General features: G+C 39.0%; 1 protein-coding gene across 3 annotated transcripts in view; it reads left to right on the top strand.

Moving 5' to 3' along the window:
* Positions 1–1,988: 1,988 nt before the first annotated feature.
* myo6b (myosin VIb) overlaps positions 1,989–20,194 on the top strand; it is a 109,245-nt gene continuing 91,039 nt past the window's right edge. For all 3 annotated transcript variants that reach the window (XM_062041573.1, XM_062041572.1, XM_062041574.1), the window contains exons 1-2: positions 1,989–2,216; positions 13,662–13,808. In XM_062041573.1, the coding sequence (XP_061897557.1) occupies positions 13,692–13,808 (117 nt within the window). In that variant the 5' untranslated portion in view covers positions 1,989–2,216; positions 13,662–13,691. The remainder of the gene's footprint in view (positions 2,217–13,661; positions 13,809–20,194) is intronic.

Raw genomic sequence — 20,194 nt, 5'->3', positions numbered from 1 at the left:
TCCATTGCAGTTTTTTGCAAAATAAAAGCGATATTTCAAAAATTTCGATAAAGTACATTTGCGACTTGTAGGTTAGTGTGTGAATGTGAGTGTGAATGTTGTCTGTCTATCTGTGTTGGCCCTGCGATGAGGTGGCGACTTTTCCAGGGTGTACCCCGCCTTCCGCCCGAATGCAGCTGAGATAGGCTCCAGCACTCCCACAACCCCTGACAAGCGGTAGAAAATGGATGGATGGATGGATGGAGCTGTAATTCTCGTAAAATATCATCCCGCGAGATTCCACTTTGAGGAAGACATTGCAGCCACTGCTGTTGCCGTGATGTCAATAGAAGACAAAGGCAGCGGGTGATCGCTCAAAGGCAACGTCCTTACGGCACCCTTGTTTGGGCATGTGGTCTCTCCGAGCCTGCGGGTCGGCCTCTACAGTGTGTAGTTTCCCTTCACTGACTTTGTCCACTTGATGGAGGTATTGTCCAAGTGGAGCAGGAAACAAACCTTAAAACTCCTGAAAAATCATCTGTCATACTATTATAAATGCTATACACCAGAGCAACATACATATAAAATACTGTACTTTTTGATTGTAATGATAACATTTCTTTTTGGACAAGTCGTGCATGCTTTTATTTCAAGTCGCCTGGACTACTGCAATGCACTTTATGCTGGCATTAGCCAAAAAGCTCTCTCCCGGTTGCAGTTAGTCCAGAACGCGGCAGCACGACTTTTAACAGGGGCCAGGAAATGCGAGCATATAACCCCAATTCTTCGGAGTTTGCACTGGCTCCCTGTTCATTTTAGAATTGATTTTAAAACCTTGCTGTTTGTTTTTAAAGCTTTACATGGACTGGCACCTCAGTATATCTCGGACCTCATCCAAATTTACACTCCTGCACGCGCTCTGAGGTCCGAGAGCCAGCTCCAGCTCGTGGTGCCCAGGACGAGACTTAAAACCAGGGAAGACAGGGCCTTCTCTGTGGTCGGCCCTAAACTCTGGAACACTCTGCCCCTCCATGTTCAAACTGCTTCCACAGTGGAGTGTTTTAAGTCTCGTCTTAAGACCCACTTTTATTCTTTGGCTTTTAACACTACGTGAGTTGTGTGGTCTTCTGTCCTCTGTTGTCCTCTGTGGGTTTTTTTTTGTTTGTTTTTTTTTTTATATAAATTTTGATGTCTATTTTACTGTTTTAATTGGTTTTACCCTTTAAAATCGTTTTTAATCATATTTATTTTTTATATTGTCTCTGTATTGGTTTTCTATTCATTTATTCTTTGTTTTATTCAGTCATTGGTGTAGCATAATATTGTTTTAATATTGTTTTTAATATTGTTTTAATATTGTTTTTAACATGGCTGTGCAGCACTTTGGAAACATTCTTGTTGTGTAAATGTGCTATATAAATAAAGTACATTGGATTGGATTGGATTGAACATATATTTTATATCAATATAATATCAAATGTGGTATTTCAGTTTGTATACATTTGTAACACAAACCTATGTTATTTGTATGATGTTTTAATAATTAATATGTATTTTTAAAACAGAAATAAAACAAAAATGCTCAGCTGATGCTGACATGCTGTTGTCCCAGTGGCAGTAATGAGATATGGTACTGTATCACATATCCTAATTTGATCCACGAAACCAGCAGTGGCTTTCAAAAGCGGATTGGGTGTCTCCTTAAAAAAGTTTTAAATTACCTGCCTATAATTAAGTATTCATGGCTCTCAAGGCAGCTAGCCTTTGTAGTCTTGTTTTTTTGTTTTGTAATTGCAGTTAAACAGTGTATACCGTTTTTAATACGGGTACAACTCGGTATGGGTTTGGGAAATGTGGTCATGTAACAAGTAGAAATAAAGGATGTGGCAAGAGTTATTCACTCTGGGGGATATTTTGCTGGCGTAAACAAAACTCTCTGAAACAAGTAATTCCGAGCTGCACCTAAACGCATCTCGAACTCTTCAACAGTGGAGGCGTGACGTCACGGGGACAAGCAGCTTTCATCGTCTTGTCATCCATTGAACGGTCAGGTCAGTCTTGACTCGGACATAAACACCACTGACGCCGAACTCTTTTCTGTCTTGTCCCCCAAACCAATGAGGGAACTTAAAAAGTCACATTTTGAGTCTATTCTTTGAAGGATAAGCGGTGAAAGTATCCCCCACAGCTTTTACCCACAATTGTACACCATTTGGAGGATAGGCATACTGCAACAGGTAAGCTACACGTTTATATTTAAGTAATTCTCTTTTTTAAATAAACGTTGTTTTAATTAGCAGCTCGAGATAATTAAGTCATCTTAATTACTTTCAAGTCGAGATTGACGGTGTTGTCATCCGCCAAAGTGAGCGAAACGGCTACTTTTAAAAATCTAGATGACGTCACAACGAGGCAGGGGTGCAGCTAGAGATTTTGGGGGTTTATGCAAAGTGAGGGGGGCTTTACAGCTTTTGAGAACCCCCCCTTTAAACCCCTGAAGTCCCTAGTTTTATTTGTAAAGTGCCTTTTAAAAGTCCCTTTGTCCCAATTACCCATATAATGTATTTTAAAATTCCCTTTATCACTTTTCACTATCACCTATAATGTATTTTAAAATTCCCTTCATTACTTTTCACTATCACCTATAATGTGTTTTAAAATTCCCTTCATCACTTTTCACCATCACCTATAATGTGTTTTAAAAGTCCCTTCATCACTTTTCACTATCACCTATAATGTATTTTAAAATTCCCTTCATCACTTTTCACTATCACCTATAATGTATTTTAAAATTCCCTTCATCACTTTTCACTTTTCACTATCACCTACACACAATTTGGTTACAAAGTGCCATTCTGCCAGACCTTTTAAAGATATAGGCTACACCTCTGAACCTGTGTGGACCTTCCTCCTCATCCTGATGCATTTTCCATGTTCCTTTGCCTGGCAGGGAACAGGAAACAAGAGGCAGGAAACATTTATGTTCCTGTGTCCGTTCCTATGATTATATGCTTGCTTTTCCTTCTCTGACTAACACAGACAAAGATGTCCCACTGATTTGCATTTCCTTAAGTAATCACTTAATTATTTTTTTTTCTTAATTTTGTTAGATTTAGACTGCCCCCCTCACCCCCATCTCCCAAGCCTCTCACCTCCATTGTCTGGATTAGGGTCAGATACTAATAGGATTTAAGGCTCCAGAATCAACATTACTCATGAGGATTGGCCACAGTTTTGTGTGGAACACCGACACGTTTGATGCCACTTTTAGGATGATGCCCGCCTTCTTAAGTCATAGACCAGATTGCTTGATAGTTTGTTTAAAAAAATATGGTATCTATAGACAAAAAAGGGTACTGTGAATCATGAAAAGTCAAGAATACAGCAGTTTTTTTCCGTTCTCAAAGAAAGAAATACATCCAAACTATAAGCCGCTACCTTTTTCCTACGCTTTGTACCCTGTGGCTTATGAAACAGTGCATCTAATTTATGGGGGTTTCTTTGCTAACAGCCATAATGTTTTGTATTCAACAAATAGCTTTCATAAAACACATACAAAATTACTGAAAAAATGTGTTATTGTTTGTGCTATGGCGCCTGCTATGGCGCCATCTTTTGGACAAGTTCGCTCACTGCAGGTATTTCCTACTGATTAGCGCATGGTGGGACAGGGTTTTGTGCATGTGCCTCACAATACGAAGGTCCTGGGTTCCTGATCAGTGGCCTTGCGGTCAGAGGGTCCGCTCTGAGATCGATATGTCATGAGTTCAAACCCCGGCCGAGTCACACCAAAGACTATAAAATGGGACCCATTACCTCCCTGCTTGGCACTCAGCATCAAGGGTTGGAATTGGGGGTTAAATCCCCAAAATGATTTTCGGGCGCGGCCACCGCTGCTGCTCACTGCTCCCCTCACCTCCCAGGGGGTGAACAAGGGGATGGCTCAAATGCAGAGGACACATTTCACCACACCTAGTGTGTGTGTGACAATCATTGGTACTTTAACTTTAACTTTAACTTTAACTTTAACTTCAACTTCAAACCTGGGCTTGGGATCTTTCTGTGTGGAGTTTGCAAGTTCTCCCTGTGATTGCGTGGGTTCCCTCCGGGTACTCCGGCTTCCTCCCACCTCCAAAGACATGCACCTGAGGATAGGTTGATTGCAGTGTTTCCCACACATTCATTTATTTGTGGCGGCCTGCCACGAAATAATTACGTCCGCCACAAATAATTTTTTAAAATATTTTTTTATTTTTTATTTATTTATTTATTTTATTTATTTTTTTGTCCTGTCCAGCTTCACAGGCAAATCATATAGTTGATGTAGATGCCCATATCGGCTGTTCAGATTTACTTTACAAAAGAGAAGTGTAGGATACTTCTCTTGTTGCCTTATTTGTATTTGACTTTATAAAATGTATTTATATTAGAAACACAACATGTGTATATAACAAAGGGTGCAAAGTCTGCAGGCAGTAGGAAACACATGGTTAAGTGTAGGGAGTAAAACTGATGGCAGTCTAAAGTTCAAGATTTTTGGAGCTCTTTGTTCAGTGGAACAGATGTTTGATGAAGCTCTGTGTCTATCTACCACCACTACTGTTTTCTGTTTATTTGTTACTAACTGTGGCAGGACACCTCTGCCTCTGTTTCACTTTATGTTGCTGGTAAATAATATGGTTGTAGTAGTAGGCTAAAGTTAAATTATTTAGTATGCACTAATTAAAGGGGCAGAGCTTTAAGAGACATTTTAGCTTTTATATTTTATAAGATATATTTTTTGTAAGAACCAAAATTAATACATATATTTCAGTGAATAACTTATTGTTCAAATCTGTATATAAATATGTACATAAAGTGTTGTAATTATATTGTAAAATGGATGGATGGATGGACGTTTAAAACAAAACTCTTATTATTAATTAGTAAGTATACATTTTTTGAGCCTTTTTAGAGAAAATCATATCTTTGTAGTAAATTATGCAAATTACTCGATGATGTCATGGTGACCACGCCCATAGCCACTCCCCCACCGCCACAGGTATCTTGGCAGTTTATGGGAAACACTGGATTGGCAACACTAAATTGGCCCTAGTGTGTGAATGTGAGTGTGAATGTTGTCTGTCTATCTGTGTTGGCCCTGCAATGAGCTGGTGACATGTCCAGGGTGTACCCCGCCTTCCACCCGAGTGCAGCTGGGATAGGCTACATCACCTAACGCAAAACCCAACAGGGACAAGCGGTAGAAAATGGATGGATGGATGGATAGTGCCTTGAACCGGAAGTACAAGTGCCGTTTCGTCGTCCATAGTGTTTCTACTTGTATGGTTTCTTCATTTATCAATCCTAGCAATGTTTGTAAGTACACTTTACAATATATCTAAAACAAGTCATACTTCATAAACCGTCACGTTTGATAGTGGTGTTTACATGCATATTTGTATGTGCTACTGTAATGTAATCAATAGAGGTGGCAATCTCTGGGCACCTCACGATTAGATTCCGATTCCGATTCAGGAGCTACGATTCGTTTAAAAATCGATTATTAATGCATTTTTAATTTATGTACAGGACTGTCTCAGAAAATTAGAATATTGTGATAAAGTCCTTTATTCTCTGTAATGCAATTAAAAAAACAAACACACATTCTGGATTCATTACACATCAACTGAAATATTGCAAGCCTTTTATTATTTTAATATTGCTGATTATGGCATACAGCTTAAAAAAACTCAAAAATCGTATCTCAAAAAATTAGAATATTTCCTCAGACCAAGTAAAAAAAAAAGATTTATAACATCCATCCATCCATCCATCCATTTTCTACCGCTTATTCCCAGCAAAACAAAATCAAACATTTGAAAATGTCAATTAATGCACTCAGTACTTGGTTGGGAATCCTTTTGCACGGACTATTGCATCAATGCGGCGTGGCATGGAGGCTATCAGCCTGTGGCATTGCTGAGGTGTTATGGATGCCCAGGATGCTTCAATAGCGGCCTTTAGCTCATTTGCATTATTGGGTCTGGTGTCTTTCAGCTTCTTCTTCACAATACCCCACACATTCTCTATGGGGTTCAGGTCAGGGGAGTTGGCAGGCCAATCGAGGACAGTAATGCCATGGTCAGTACACCAGTTACTGGTGGTTTTGGCACTGTGGGCAGGTGCCAGATGATGCTGGAAAATGAAATCATCATCTCCATAGAGCTTTTCAACAAATGGAAGCATGTAGTGCTCTAAAATCTCTTGGTACACAGCTGCATTGACTCTGGACTTGAGGAAACACAGTGGACCAACACCAGCAGCTGACATGGATACCCAAACCATTGCTGACTGTGGGAACTTCACACTGGATTTCAAGCAACTTGGATTTTGCTCCTCTCCAGCCTTCCTCCAGACTCTAGCGCCTTGACTTCCAAATGAAATACAAAACTTGCTTTCGTCTGAAAACAGGACTCTGGACCACTCTGCAACTGTCCAGTGCTTCTTTTCCATAGCCCAAGTCAGACGCTTCTAGAGATTTTAGAGCACTACATGCTTCCATCTATTGAAAAGCTCTATGGAGATGATGATTTCATTTTCCAGCATGATCTGGCACCTGCCCACAGTGCCAAAACCGCCAGTAACTGGTGTACTGACCATGGCATTACTGTCCTCGGTTGGCCTGCCAACGTGAGAGCAATAAAAAAAGACAACCCAAACTAGTTTTTCCAACTGGGCAAAAAAATACACTTTAAGATGTTCAATATTTAAGTTACATTTTTGCTTACAGATGTGAGAGTCCATTTTATTTTTAATTGTTTTTCTGATAGTTATTTACCTTCCAATTCCATAGAGTGGTAAACAAGTCTACAGTTATGAAAAATAAACATTGATACCCCATTAAATGATTACTTACATGATTATGATATAATATGATTACATTACATTATAACAACGGTATAGTTTTTATTGGTTATTTTTTCAGTTTAAGACCATGACGTAGACAAAAGCTCTTAGTCTGTCTGGATAAAGCCAAATATTTTTAAAAGTAAATTATTCCATTTTGTTCTAACGCGTTGCAACTTGAGACAAGAATATGTTGATTGACAGTCTAAAAGTAACATGTCTTCCCTCACTCATCATTTTTGAGTGTTTCTGTCTGTGTTGGCCTTGCGATGAGGTGGCGACTTGTCCAGGGTCACCCTGCCTCCAGCACCCCCGCGACCCCAAAAGACAAGCGGTACAAAATTAATGGGAGCCTGAAAGACAAGCGGTAGGAAGTGAATGGATGAAAGTATAAAAATCGCAAATCGAATTGTAAAGTTGGAGTGAATTTTTTTTTTTTTTTCAAAATCGAGCAACCCTAATAAGTATAGTTGTACATGCAGAAAACATCGCAAAATATATACAAATTATCAATAAAATGGACAGTGCCTTGTGTTGTAAACTGTTAGCAATGAACTATATAGTCAACCAGTGATGGCATCATAAAGGGGTGGTGAAATTCCCTTTTGAGTTGAGGCTAACACAGGTATATATTACCGGCACGGTAAAAAGCATACTGTAATGCTCATATTCTTGATTTTCACCCTTGCTCTACATGTGTGACTGTGTTGTGTGTATTAACACCCCCAGTGTTTTCATTCCGATATCGTTCTCATAATAGAAAGGTCATACCACTGATATACTGTAGTTCCTTAATCCAGTTCTGAGTTTGTTTGAAAACACTGGCCTCGACCATGGTTTTGTTAATAACACACATTTTGTTTCTAATTTTGGAACATTTGCTATTGTGGAGGTGGGCAGGAGTAATGCAAGAAGGATTTTTTTTTTTTCAAATGTGAATGTGTGTTTAGCTTTTGCCAACCAAATGTGGGCAAGCGGTAGAAAATGGATGGATGCATGGATGTGAAAAGCAAAAATGAAACCAGGCCAACATATGCTTCTATACTTTGTAAATCAGAGGTTACAAGGAAATTAAAGTGGTCACATTTAGAAAATGTAAACAAAATGTACTTTGCATTGAAATAATTTCATATACTGTAGATCGTATGTGCGCCATTTTGTCTTAAATGCTTTAAGACACGATGAATGAACAATCAATTGTGTCACCTTTATTGTAAAAAGCACTAATTTCCGTACTTATTTTGTGGAGTAATCCTGCTTTTTAGGGTGTAATATATTAGAGCCTATGATGATTTGTTATTATAAGTGCTAATCGATACTGTACTGATTTACCCCACATTAAATTATTTATTGTTTTATTTGAGCAGACTGCAGTCACCTAGGTACCATATCCTAAAGGCATATCCTAAATAAATTACAAAACAATCACAGGTACATGCAGTAGACTGCAAGTTACTATCTTTACACTGCCTATTACTTGGTTGACTGAACCTGCTGAGTAAGTTAACCCAATAAACTTGAGTTTGAAGGATGCGTCGGCACTTTCCAGCTACTATTGCCTTTGACATTTAACCACAATCCCTCACTTAATTGGATACTACAGCATAACGTCAGCTATTGCCAGCGATGAGGCTGTTTTTGGATTAAATCTAGAGATCTAGTAATGACATTGATGCAATGACTTTACACTGAGGAAACTGATAGACTTTTTTAAACACTTGATTTAAATGATCTATTCTATTCTACCTCTACAGCATTCTGAGTGTACATACATGTGGCCTTATCCACTAAGATGCAAACTATAACATTGCATGTACTATTAGTGGGTATTGTTGCGCGATGAAGACTGTGTGTTACAACAAATGCAAAAGGGATGCAGACCGCTCTATTTAACTGAGGTTTTTGCGTATACTGAATGGCTTCGCCATAGAGACACTCATTTCCCACCACATTCATGCGTCATGCTCTCCAACCTCTGGGTTTTTGCAATGAAGTTGAACAAACAGCATACATCTATAATCTGCAATTCTGCACCACTGTTTCTGCAATATAGAATCACAATCCATACAATAGAAGCTATGTTAGCATGCTGACAGTGCGCTCTGCAGGAAGGTGCACACATGTACATTTGTGTAGGTAAATCTTTGCAAGGCATAATGTCGTGTTGCACGACCTTTCTTTTGTTTTGTTTTTGAGAAACATGCCAAAAAATATAATTAGAGCAGAAATTTGTTGACAATGATAAAAAAAAAGTCTTTAACCAAGCATAAACATGGTTTCAAATTAACTTGACTTTGGGACATGAAATAAGTACATGGTCTGTGTTTTTTTTAATGTCATTACAACAAAATGTACAAATGTTGTCCTCTATGTTGAATCATTATCTCAAAAAACTTTTGGAAGGATAAATATTGTTTATGGTTTTAATATGAGATTATTTCACCTTGGCTGGAAATGAAAGAGAAAAATATAAAGTATGCATTTTTTAAATTGTGTCTTCATCAAATGTAGTAAGAATATCATAATTGTGTTGTTTGCCTGGTTAGAAAAATTACTATAAGACATGATTTAATAAAATAGTGCATTATTTGTGCGTTAATGTGTGAGATTAGTTGTGGAAGTAATTGTGGGCAGTGCGGAAAACTATTTTTAACCAAAAATAAGAATTGTTTTGGCAATGCTTTGTGCAATTGTTTCACTTCAGAAAGTGGTGGATGAAAGTGACATTTGCTGCATAGTTGCTCATAATTAAGCAACTTGCCTTGTGCATCCATAATATCTACAGCCTACCAAATACTTTTCTGCATGCAGCCATCATAATACAGTGTTTGTGTGTCAAATAAACGTTGTTGTTCCATATTGGAATGCAAAGAGGACACAAGTGTGTTGTGTAAAACATTTTTCCAATCAGAAAAAACTAAATCTCATTATAAAGGTCACATCTCAGTAGGAACTCCAATACTCCTAGTTTATCAAATATTTTTGGGTATGCCGTTCCAGAAGGAATCACAATTTTGAATCCATGACTTCAAGCAGTTTAATTTCAGGGTACCATTTACCGGTAATCAATCAAAATCTATAACTTTGAGTCATTCATCTTTGTATTTGTTCATTAGAAGACGGCGTGGCGAAGTTGGGAGAGTGGCCGTGCCAGCAATCTGAGGGTTACTGGTTCAATCCCCACCTTCTACCATCCTAGTCACGTCCGTTGTGTCCTTGAGCAAGACACTTCACCTTTGCTCCTGATGGGCCTGGTTAGCGCCGTGCATGGCAGTTCCCGCCATCAGTGTGTGAATGGGTGAATGTGGAAAATAGTGTCAAAGTTCTTAGTTCCTTAAAAAAAAAAAAAAAAGGTAGAAAAGCATTATACAAGTACGACCCATTTACCATGTTGCCCATTTTTAATTATGAGTCTTATTTCTCCAAATGAAATTTAAAATTAGGTTGGTTTGTGTTTTTTATTATTCGAGTAGGTATGGAATGAGAGTAAGCATGATAAATACATCTGGATAACATTTTCATTTTGGTTAAGTAAATACACCCAAGCATTGACAAATCTATTTGTTGCCATAAGTTTAGCTTAGTTTGGCATTCTTTAATTTTATTTTCTATTTTTGTTTTCTGAGAGTTGTTTGATGGAATTATTGTTCTTTAAAGAGATCGCTAACATTTCCACAGCTTAGATGAATACATTTGGTGATAACGGGCATGCTTGAGGAATGCCCACCTTGATTGAGAAACTTGGAGTTGTGCCTGAGGTTAGCAAGACACAGCTATTAATATTATCACAGTCCTCTAATTATTTCCCCAAAACATAATATTAAATCCAGTGTGTTTCAGCATTAGAAAAAGAAAGTAATGTACCAGTGTGCCAAACGCTTGATACAAGTCTAAGAAGAGCAGAAGACCATCATCTGTAATCAAATCCCTGTAATCAATATCGTACAAGATGAGACTAAAGTTATTATGAATGGAGCGTCCTTGGAAGAATCCTGATTGTGTTTAAAAAGCGGAGATAATTATTATGGTATCGTGTGCCTAAGGCTCTGGCTAAAATGTCTTTGGAGTGCTGCACATAAAATATTTTAGACATGGCACAAAGTTCTAAGACTTCTCCAGAAATATCTATGCCCATATCAGCAGAAACTAAAATGGAAAAACGGACCAAAATTGGTGGTTCCATATTCCGACACCGGAACCGGAAGTAGCGATTATAAAGACAGGACCGCGGACTGACCTGTTTGAAAATCTGTACTTTAGTGCGCCATCAAATCCTTTTTTGCCTCCACTTTCGTATAATATGTGCATATAGATATAATGTCAGACCTTGTTGTGCCACATCTAAAATATTTTCTGGGTAGGGCTCCAAAGACATTTTAGCCAGACACGAGTACAGTATTAGCCCCGCTTTTACTTTGAAAAAAAACCTCCCAGTGTCATTTCAACTCACTGAATCGTTTTGGATCGAATTGTTCTAAAAATATAAAATCGTTCCTCAATCGTATCGGCAACCACAAATATTGAATCGAATCGTTTCACCCCAATCATGATATATTCTACATATTCATGAAGATAAACACGCTAAATTGATTACGCTCCTTATTTTTCTCACACAGTAACAGACAATCTTCTGCGCACAAGTTTAATAGGTTATCTTCGCAGGCACTTTCAAGTTTGCACGTGTTTGAATCTGCGAAAACCTTCAGTAGAATAGAATAGACCAGAACACTTTAGTCTCATCAAACCTGAGAGCATGACAACATTATAGCTGACTACTCTGTTAGGTGCAGTTAAAGATAAAACACAAACAATAAATAACATGTTAAAAATAAATACATAAATAGCAGTACAAACAGCAATGCAACAGTGAAAAACAGTGTAAACTTTTGGGACAGATTCAATGTCCTTTTGGTATTTTATTTCTTTGTCCTGTGACCAAAATCTTTTTCCCTGATGGCAGCAGGTTGAACAAATGCTGACCAGGGTGAGAGCTGTTTGCTAGAATTTTCTTTGCTCTGCTGAGGCAACGAGAACGAGCAATGTACTCCAGTGAGGGCAGAGGGCGGCCAATAATCTTCTACGCTGTCCTGGTCACCCTCTGCAGGGTGTTCCTCGCTTGCAGAAGAGTAGGCAGCAAACCACACAGTTACGCAGTACATCAGCACTAGCGCTATGGTGGCCCGATAAAAAGATACCTGCAATTTCTCATCAAGTTGGATCCTTCGCAGCGCACAAAAGAGGGAAGTGGAGTTTCTGCTGTGCCTTTTTCACCAGTGCTGAAGTGTTAACAGTCCATGTGAGGTGCTCCGAGATGTATGCTCCAATGAACTTTATTGAGGCCACAGTATCCACACATGCTCCATTTACTACAAGTGGAGCATGTTCCGCTCTCTGTCTCCTAAAATCAATGACCATCCCATTGGTCTTTGTGGTGTTCAGCCTCAGGTTGTTCTTGGTGCACCACCATGCCAGAACCTTTATTTCCTCTCTATAGGTTGTTTCATCACCCCGTGATCAGGCCCACCATTGTGGTGTCATCGGCAAACTTTATGATGGTGTTCAAGCTATGAATTGGGACACAGTCCTACGTATATAGGTATACGTATACTCGGCCATCATTGTGTCCATCCTCACCTCCTCCATCACTGTGTGGTTCCCCGGCGCCAGAGTCACGCCACGGGACAAGCATCGACTGCAGCGCATCGTACGTGCTGCTGGGAAGGTTATTGGCTGCAGGCTCCCATCCCTCCAGGACCTGTTCTCCTCCAGGACCAGGAGGCGTGTGGGTCGGATCACAGCTGACTCTTCTCACCCTGGACACAAACTATTCTCCCTTCTCCCCTCAGGCAGGAGACTACGGTCTATTCGGACCCACACCTCCCAACATCTGAACAGTTTTTTCCCCTTGGCCATCAGACACATGAACAATAACAAGATCTGATAGCTCAGTTACAGCTCATTTTTATTACCTATTACCTATTACCTATTCATATGTGTTTTATGTTGCACGATTGTACCAAGAAAAATTCCTAGTTTGTGAACCCGTTCTCAAACAATGGCAATAAAACTATTCTGATTCTGATTCTGATATAGGGCATACAGGTTGTTTTACAGAATTGAATGCAGCAATGCATCAAGCTAAGAGTAATTTTAGCCATCTACAACTGCTCTTAAACAATTTACTAATTCAGAGAATTACAAGAGAGAAAACAGCTTAGTATCTGGTTTAGATGAGTTTTTTTGTTGACTTTGACCCAAGACCCTAATCACTTTATGTTTGGCTAAACTGGGCGCTTGGGGTAGTGGTGCAGTCACTACTGCAGGAGTCCTGAGGAGTCAAGTCAAATCAACCTCGAGTGGAAAATCCTGTCACGATTACTAAGAGAATAACAGGTTCATGGAGCAAGGAGCTAACCAGTGAATAGTAACGTCTCAAGTTTGAATTACACCATGTAAAAACACACTGACACAACCTGATGTCAACCTAATTTTATGAAAAATCAGGTGTATAAGAAAGAAAAAACATTGGAAACATTGTTCGGATAAAATATAGGATCTTATTTTTCTCCAAAAAAGACAAGGGAGTGGGGAAGTCATGCAAACTAAAAAGTTTTGCCAAACCACAACATCTCCTCAAGCAAGTTAAAGCTTTTCTCCCTGTCGCTCACACACTCCAGTTATTAGGGGAGATTGGAATAGGAAGTTATTGTGGATGGATGGTAATAGTGATGATGAAGCCGGAGAGTGAAAAGCATTCAAAGTAACTGTGTTATTCCTGCTTTCCTTATGTTCAGTCGCAAGGCCGTGCTGACCGGAGCTAAGCCATGGAGGATGGGAAGCCAGTGTGGGCCCCCCACCCCACAGACGGGTTCCAGCTGGGCACCATCATCGACATTGGAGCCGACACGCTCACCATAGAACCTTTGAGTCATAAGGGCAAGGTGAGTAATCGCATAAAAATTGTTAACTCTTTTTACAGAATGGCAGCACAAGCCTTCACTGCCTCAGCATTCAAACATTTACTAATTAAAATTAACACTGTACACTGACAGAAATATAAAAGGCTAGTTATTTCTATTATCTAAGTGAGAAAAGTGTCAACAAAACAATGTGTAATGTCTGAAACACAAGAGAGCACATGTTCAGAGGCATTAATAAATAAAGGCAAAGGCAACAGGTGCACTGGTAATGTAGCCTACAGGAGAGCTGCTCATTAGGACATAGGCCACCTGTCTGATTTTTCATAGCAAACGTAAAGCCGCATTTGTTTGTTTTTTCAAGTGGCTAGAGTTAGGTTGCTTTTCTACGAGCACTCTTTAATCAAACTAGGTACAATCTTTCTCGTCAAGTGCAATTGAACTCAAGTGCAAACTAATTTAACTCAGAAAGCAATCTGATTGCAATCTGTTTAGACTAGCCAATGAACAGATCAGCTTTGTCTCTAAGCAGTGTAACGATCGACTTAAGCTAACCATACAGTGTCGGTTTCAAGACCGATTTCAAGTGGACCAATTTCATTTGAATCTGGATTGGTTTCAAATCTCGTCTGGCATTGTTACTTTCAGTTGTGTGACTGTACAAACAATACAAGGAGTGCTTGTTAATGTTGCTAACTCCACAGTGAAATTGAAATGTTTACCCATTCATCCATCCATTTTCTATCGCTTGTCCCTCTCGGGGTCGCGGGGGTGCTCAAGCCTATCCCAGCTGCACCTATGTAAAATACCGAAATGAGGTGGACTTTCTATTAGTCATGTAGGTGCAACCCAGACATTTATTTACCTTCCCTAATGTTAAATTATGGCTAACTAACTGAATGTGATCATATGCAGTATTATCATCAATCAATGTTTATTTATATAGCTCTAAATCACAAGTGTCTCAAAGGGCTGCACAAGCCACGACATCCGCGGTACAGAGCCCACATAAGGGCAAGGAAAAACTCACCCCAGTGGGACGTTGATGTGAAAGACTATGAGAAACCTTGGAGAGGACCGCATATGTGGGTAACACCCCCCCACCCCCTCTAAGAGAAAGACCGAAAGCAATGGATGTCAAGCGGGTCTGACATAATACTGTGAAAGTCCATTCCATAGTGGATCCAACATATTAGTGAGAGTCCAGTCCATAGTGGATCTAACATAATAGTGAGAGTACAGTCCATAGTGGGGCCAGCAGGAAACCATCCCGAGCGGAGACGGGTCAGCAGCGCAGAGATGTCCCCAAACGATGCACAGGCGAGCGGTCCACCCCGTGTCCCGACTCTGGACAGCCAGCACTTCATCCATGGCCACCGGACCTGTCCCCCCCCCCCCCCCCCCGCCACAAGGGAGAGGGGGGCGGAGGAGAAAAGAAAAGAAACGGCAGATCAACAGGTCTAAAAAGGGGGTCTATTTAAAGGCTAGAGTATACAAATGAGTTTTAAAATGGGACTTAAATGCTTCTACTGAGGTAGCATCTCTAACTGTTACTGGGAGGGCATTCCATAGTACTGGAGCCCGAATAGAAAACGCTCTATAGCCCGCAGACTTTTTTTGGGCTCTGGGAATCACTAATAAGCCGGAGTTCTTTGAACGCAGATTTCTTGCCGGGACATATGGTACAAAACAATCGGCAAGATAGGATGGAGCTAGACCGTGTAGTATTTTATACGTAAGTAGTAAAACCTTAAAGTCACATCTTTAGTGCACAGGAAGCCAGTGCAGGTGAGCCAGTATAGGCGTAATATGATCAAACTTTCTTGTTCTTGTCAAAAGTATAGCAGCCGCATTTTGTACCATCTGTAATCTTTTAATGCTAGACATAGGGAGACCCGAAAATAATACGTTACAGTAATCGAGACGAGATGTAACGAACGCATGAATAATAATCTCAGCGTCGCTAGTGGACAAAATTGAACACATTTTAGCGATATTACGGAGATGAAAGAAGGCCGTTTTAGTAACACTCTTAATGTGTGACTCAAACGAGAGAGTTGGGTCGAAGATAATACCCAGATTCTTTACCGAGTCGCCTTGTGTAATTGTTTGGTTGTCAAATGTTAAGGTGGTATTATTAAATAGATGTCGGTGTCTAGTAGGACCGATAATCAGCATTTCCGTTTTCTTGGCGTTGAGTTGCAAAAAGTTAGCGGACATCCATTGTTTAATTTCATTAAGACACGCCTCCAGCTGACTACAATCCGGCGTGTTGGTCAGCTTTAGGGACATGTAGAGTTGTGTGTCATCAGCATAACAGTGAAAGCTAACACCGTATTTGCGTATGATGTCGCCTAGAGGCAGCATGTTGCCAAAGAGTGCAGGGCCAAGAACCGAACCCTGGGGAACTCCACACGTTACCTTAACATAGTCCGATGTCACATTGTTATGGGAGACGCACTGCATCCTGTCAGTAAGATAAGAGTTAAACCAAGACAAGGCTAAGTCTGACATACCAATACGTGTTTTGAATCCCCCCCAAAAAAATATTATGATCGACGGTATCGAAAGCAGTGCTAAGATACTTGTTCACGTCCTGTCAATGAGAAAGGACGCAAAAGAATAAGGCTTTGCTTCTGCTACCGGAGTTTTTTGTTAAATCTGAAGATTTTGACCACTGATTTGCGATCACAGCCACAGGAGAGTACCCTGGCATCTTCGATCTGATTTTGGACAGTAGAGAGGCACTGATACGCTGAAATAAGGCGAGTTGGAAGAGCCGTTAGCCTCAAGCCAAAGGCGCCTTGCCGCAGTTCAAAGCGGTTGCCTAGCAACCAAAAGCTACGGCGAGTTTACAGCTGTTTTAAAGTGATCCCGACGTCGCAGAGTGATATAAGTTGACAGGCTGACACCTCAAATTGATCTCTGAACGGCGCAAGATACGAAATTGTTGGAAAAAACAAGTTAAAGTGCCGCAAGTCGCCAAAGAAGCAACTGCCGTTAAGATACAAGAGGCTCTGACGTCAGCGACTGCCGCGATGCGAAAAGGTAAAGGAAAGATTGAAATCCCGAAACGTTCGGGGTCAGCTGACACAGAACACAACTGGGAACAAGATTTGAGGTTGGACACAGGACATGATGGGAATCAAGAAGCGATACTACAAAAACTTAACGAAATGAAAGAAATGAAAGAATATCTGAGAAAAGTAACAGCAGAACACAAACAAGATGTGAAAAGTCTGCAGCAAAATATAGAAAATCTGCAATCTCAGAACAACAGAAGAAATAATGAAGCCACTGAAATGAGCAAACAAATGAAGATCCTTCAAGAAGACAACAACATGCTGAGGAATATCATAGATGAAATGGATCAGGACAAACGAATGAATGATATCATCGTGACAGGGCACCGAATTAAACCAAAATCCTATGCGAAAGCTGTGAATAATGAAGGTGAACCTGATGAAATGGATATGGTCTCAGCAGAACAGCAAGTGGTCAACTTTCTGCAATCAAAGGAAATTGAAATTGACATTAATACCATCGAAACATGCATCCCACTGAACGGAAGAAACAACAACGCCACTCCAGTCGTGCTTGTGAAACTCGTAAACAGAAAATCTAAAATGGCACTGCTGAGACAGGGAAAGAAGCTGAAGGGAACAAATGTGTACATGAATGAGCATCTCACAAAACGTAATGCTGGAATCGCCAAGAAAGCACGCGACTTGAGAAAGGAGGGAAAAATCCAGGGAACTTGGAGCGCCAACTGTAAAATCTACATCAAGCTGAATGGAGGTCCAGAAGCAAGAGTAATTGTTGTCCATGACATCAAGGACCTGGACAATTTTTAAAGTTGAAACAGCTTCCACAACAACGATGATAATGGACTCTGACAGAAAACAAACACCCAGCATCGACACTACTATGTTCCAAGGGACGACTAAACAAGAGGACCTACATTCAGGATTGCATCCACCTACACTTATAGAGATTATTGAAACAACATCAAAGATTGTTGAACAAGAAAATATGGAACTAAAAAATTTCTGCAACAAAGATCACAAAAACCAGGATTTGGAAAATGATATAGATCCAGATACAAATTTTTTCTCCCACATCAGTAATAATTGTTTTTATTATACAGATGATCAATATAATAGCAACATTGAATGTGATAACAAATTGTCAATTATTCCTTTTTAATAGCAGAAGCTTGTATGCAAATTACAACAACATTAAGAACTTTTTGGAACACATCAACGAACCCTTCAAAGTGATTGCTGTCACAGAAACATGGATTGATGATAAAAAAGGAATAGATTTTGATCTGGAAGGATATGAACTAAACTACATCAACAGAACCAACAAAAATGGAGGAGGAGTAGCTGTGTACGTGATGAAGAACCTGAACTACAAAGTGGTAAAAATAATGTCATTTGCTATAGATAATATCTTAGAATGTATAACCATTGAAATATGTCAGGAAAAAAGCAAAAACATTTTCATTAGTTGTATATATAGATCACCTAAGACAAGTATAGAAACATTTGAAGAATGGATCAAAGCAACTTACATGGACAATGGTCAAAGAATAATGTTCCTATGTGGTGACTTTAATATTGATTTATTGAACCCTAACAAGCAAAAGTCTATTGATGACTTCATTGATACAATGTACAGCATCAGTTTATATCCTAAAACCACAAAGCCAAGCAGAATCACAGCACACTGTGCCACGCTTATTGATAATATTTTTACCAATGATTTTGATAATAACACTACAAGTGGTCTACTTATAACCGACATTAGTGATCATCTGCCAGTTTTTACAATATATGATGGAAACTACAAGAAGAACATGGAAGACAAAAGGACATTTCGAAGACTGTGCACAGAGAAGAGGATGATTGCCTTCAAAATTGAGCTACAAAAGCAAGATTGGGACAATGTGTACAATGAAAAAGAGGTTGATGAAGCATATGAACATTTCTTATACAAGTTCATAATACTTTTTGACAAACATTGTCCATGGATACAACTCAGTCATAAGCAGAGAAAGAATAATCAACCATGGATGACAAAAGGATTAAAAAATGCTTGTAAGAAGAACAATACACTATATAGGAAATTTATAGCACAAAAAACTACAGAGGCAGAAATTAAGTACAAAAAGTATAAAAACAAGTTAACAGACATACTACGATCATGTAGAAAATAATATTACAGTGAATTATTGGATAGGAACAAAAATAACATGAGAGTAACGTGGGGCATCCTTAATAGCATTATCAAAAATGGCACAAAGAGGGACTACCCCCAATACTTCTTAGACGGAAATAAAAAAAATGACAACATAAAGGAAGTAGTTGAAAGCTTCAATAATTATTTTGTAAATATTGGACCAAAATTGGAAGAAAGGATTCCAGACCCAGTTTCAACCGAGGACTATAATGATACCATAGAGTGAAATCCCAACTCCATGTTCCTCAGTAATGTGACACAGGAGGAAATAGTTACAATCGTGAAAAAATTTAAATCTAAGACTTCAACTGATTGTAACGGAATTGATATGGAAACGATAAAAAAGGTTATAGAAGAGATCTCAGGACCATTAATGTATATTAGTAACCTATCATTTCAAACGGGTACATTTCCAAACAAAATGAAAATAGCTAAAGTTGCACCAATTTATAAGACTGGAGACAAACATCAATTTACAAATTATAGACCTGTTTCTTTACTTCCACAATTTTCTAAAATCATTGAAAAACTGTTCAATAACAGATTAGAGAGTTTCATAAATAAAAAATAGAATACTCGAAGAGAACCAATATGGATACAGAGCTAATGTTTAAACTTCAATGGCTTTAATTGAAATTACAGAAGAAATTACCAATGCAATAGATAGTAAAAAATGTGCAGCAGCAGTGTTCATGGATCTAACTAAAGCATTTGACACAATTAATCACAATATTTTAATCAAAAAACTAGAACGATATGGCATCAGAGGGTTAGTCTTAAACTGGATAAGAAGTTATCTAACGAACAGGAAACAATACGTGAAGCTAGGCGAACACACGTGTACAACCCTAAATATATCCTGTGGTGTACCTCAGGGATCAATACTAGGACCTAAATTATTCAATCTCTATAAATGACATTTGTAAAGTTACAAAAGATTTAAAGTTAGTACTATTTGCGGATGATACAACAGCGTTTTGTTCAGGAGAGAACACACAGGAGTTAATACAAATAATAACAGAAGAAATTAACAAATTAAAAAGATGGTTTGACAAAAACAGACTATCGTTGAATCTCAGTAAAACTAAAATAATGCTATTTGGTAACAGTAGAAGAGAAAGTCAAACACAAATACAAATAGACGGAAAAGAAATTGAAAGAGTAAA

The sequence above is a fragment of the Entelurus aequoreus genome, linkage group LG03 (genome assembly GCF_033978785.1).
Source record: "Entelurus aequoreus isolate RoL-2023_Sb linkage group LG03, RoL_Eaeq_v1.1, whole genome shotgun sequence".
Lineage (NCBI taxonomy): Eukaryota > Metazoa > Chordata > Actinopteri > Syngnathiformes > Syngnathidae > Entelurus > Entelurus aequoreus.
This window is presented reverse-complemented; position numbering and strand designations above follow the sequence as displayed.